We start from the raw sequence: 2,598 nt of genomic DNA, 5'->3' as shown, positions 1-2,598 counted from the left end.
AGAAGCTATCGAAGGAAAGATAGATGGGCGGATAGAAGTGACAAGAAGACGAGGAAGAAGACGTAAGAAGATGCTGGATGACCTTGGGGACAGAAGAGGATACTGTCATTTGAAGGAGAAAGCTCTAGATCGCATTAAGTGGAGGAATTGTTTTGAAAGAGACTGTGGACCTGTCGTCTTGACAGATTACTGATGATGATGACCGATATCATCAATAAATTTAAATATATATATATTTCATGACTTTTGGGACACACCTTGTAGAATGCAGCTACCTACAGGCGTCAGAAAGCTGATCACTCCCCTGTCAACCTAAAGCGAATCCAACACTCGGAAATATTCAGAGTTATGGGATATTTTGACTTTAATTTAAGGCAGTTATTCTAAATGCAATCATCATGTATTGATTTACAGGTTTATTCCATCGTGCTATCTCCCAGAGCGGCATTGTTTTAAGCCCCTGGGCACTTACACCTCCAGGAAGCCCGAAGTTAGTGGCAGAACAAGTGGCAGATGTGTTTAACTGTCCGGTTCAGTCGAGCTCTGAGCTGATCTCCTGCCTCAGGAAACAAGACGCATACAAGTTATACGGCGCAGAACTTTTGATTCCAGTAAGTTCCGCATCAGATTCTGTGACATTGGCACAGACTGAATTCTCTAACTGAATATTGATAAGAGAAGGCTCTGAAAACTTTACCTCTTAATTTAACGGTCAGGTAACACAGATTAACGTTCTTGAGTGATTATAAATAGAGACATTCAAATACACCACATAACTCACGAACTGAACGAACAGTGTGAACCTTGCCGTGTGGATACTTTTAGACAGTTTATGGACCTTTTCGATATTGATGAAGGGGTTTTGGATGCTTTGACCATGCCAGACGAGGCCCAGTCTCTGGTTACATAAGCAAACAGAATTTCAGGAACCAGGGCGGTGTTAATCCTATGCAGATCCACGAGAAACCTCACGCCTTTGGTGTGATCGGGTCTTATTTCCTTGGAGGGTTTAAACAGGATGGTGCAACGGTCCACACGGCAAGGTATAAGCACGACTCTTCTTAGAGGAATGTTTTCAGTTCGCTTAACTTCACAATTTGGAGACACTCAATGGCCATCACGTTCACCGGACTTGAGAGCCTCAGGCTTTTCCTGCCAGGAGAATCGCAAGTCTACGTGCGCACTACACGCCCCCAATTCACCCACGAACTGAAGGACCGAATTACGGAGGGAACTGGACGAATTAATGATGCTTTATTGCAGAGAGTTATGCAGAATTTGAGATAGCGAATAGGGCAATGTATCCAATGTCACGGAGGCCATATTGAACATATATAGCACGGATACTATACTGCAATCTTTATGTTAAATATTCTTGAATTGTTTCACTTATTGTCAGGGCTCTCAGAGTATCGAACGCAAAACCGTCATGCCTCCTCGACCTACCCTCTGTGATGGGCAGGGTACATGTACTTCACTTTAATAAATTGCGAAAGTATTTTTACAAGAATCATAATATTAACTCGAAGCCTAATACTAAGTTCTTGCTCAGGGGTTTCGATTTATTTTTCACAGACCTGTTCAGAATTCTTTAGAGCCAAGAGAAATTCCTGTTGTATTATCTCTGGAGTAAAGGCAATCGAAGCGTGAAGCTAACCGCACGCCTCCATTTAGTATCCAAGGAGCTCTCCTGGCGCTGCGTTAAACATGGGTAGCCGGGAGACAATCAGGTTTGACCTCGCGTTAATCAGATGCTGATGAACCGCTTCAATTTTCAGGCCAAGAGAATGTCCCCTATCACGTTCACTCCTGTTATTGAAGAGCAGGTGGGAGAAGGAGATGAAGTATTCATGAGTGATCACCCCATGAAGATACTTCTCAGTGGTGACCTTGAACTCGTGCCGTGGATGGTGGGATTTGCGTCCAACGAAGGAGTGTTCTTTACAACATGTGAGACAATACTTTTTAAATATAATTAATTACGAAATTTCTCTTAATATGGAACTTGAACAGTCGTCGTCAGTATAAAGGTGCTTCCTGCTTTCCACCTGCTTTCACGCTGATTTCTTGCTTGACTTACTCTTCGACCCCTAAGATGGCGGCCATGTATTCCTCTGCCACGTCAGTTGACTTCCAACGGACTACAGGGTATTATAACCCAGAAGATAGAACTCTTCATAACAGCCGCTTAGAAAACTTCAAATTCATCGATTTGCAGCAGGTTTTCGAATATTTCTCATATTTTAGTGTTAAATGCTGTGTATTAACTTGGCTAGGGCCGCGCCATAGCTCAGCCTCTTAGTCACTGGCTTCCCTCCTCGGAGGCCCTGGTTCGAGCTCGGGGTCTGATCATGTGGGATTTGTGGTGGACAAAGTGGCGCGGGGCAGGTTTTCTCCTAGTACTTCTGTTTCCCTTGCCAATCTTCACTCCACCAATTGCTCCACAATCACCCTCACCTATCATCTGGTGCTGGTACTATAGGCCAGTAGTAGCCGCAGTACCAAGTGGACTCACTTCACTAACAATAATACTAATAATAATGATGATAATAATAATAATAATAATAATAATAATAATAATAAAAATAATTAACTGCT

General features: G+C 42.9%; 1 protein-coding gene across 1 annotated transcript in view; it reads left to right on the top strand.

The window, feature by feature from the left end:
• Positions 1 to 2,598, top strand: part of LOC111864545 (esterase FE4) — a gene marked incomplete at its 3' end in the record, with an annotated part of 16,739 nt that overhangs the window by 12,860 nt on the left and 1,281 nt on the right. Inside the window, exons 5-6 of the mRNA XM_023851863.2 lie at positions 415 to 611; positions 1,779 to 1,950. Of these exons, the coding sequence (XP_023707631.1) occupies positions 415 to 611; positions 1,779 to 1,950 (369 nt within the window). The remainder of the gene's footprint in view (positions 1 to 414; positions 612 to 1,778; positions 1,951 to 2,598) is intronic.

Source organism: Cryptotermes secundus, unplaced genomic scaffold, assembly GCF_002891405.2.
Source record: "Cryptotermes secundus unplaced genomic scaffold, Csec_1.0 scaffold1323, whole genome shotgun sequence".
Lineage (NCBI taxonomy): Eukaryota > Metazoa > Arthropoda > Insecta > Blattodea > Kalotermitidae > Cryptotermes > Cryptotermes secundus.
Note: the sequence above shows the minus strand (reverse complement) of the source record. Positions and strands in the feature narration are given on the sequence as shown.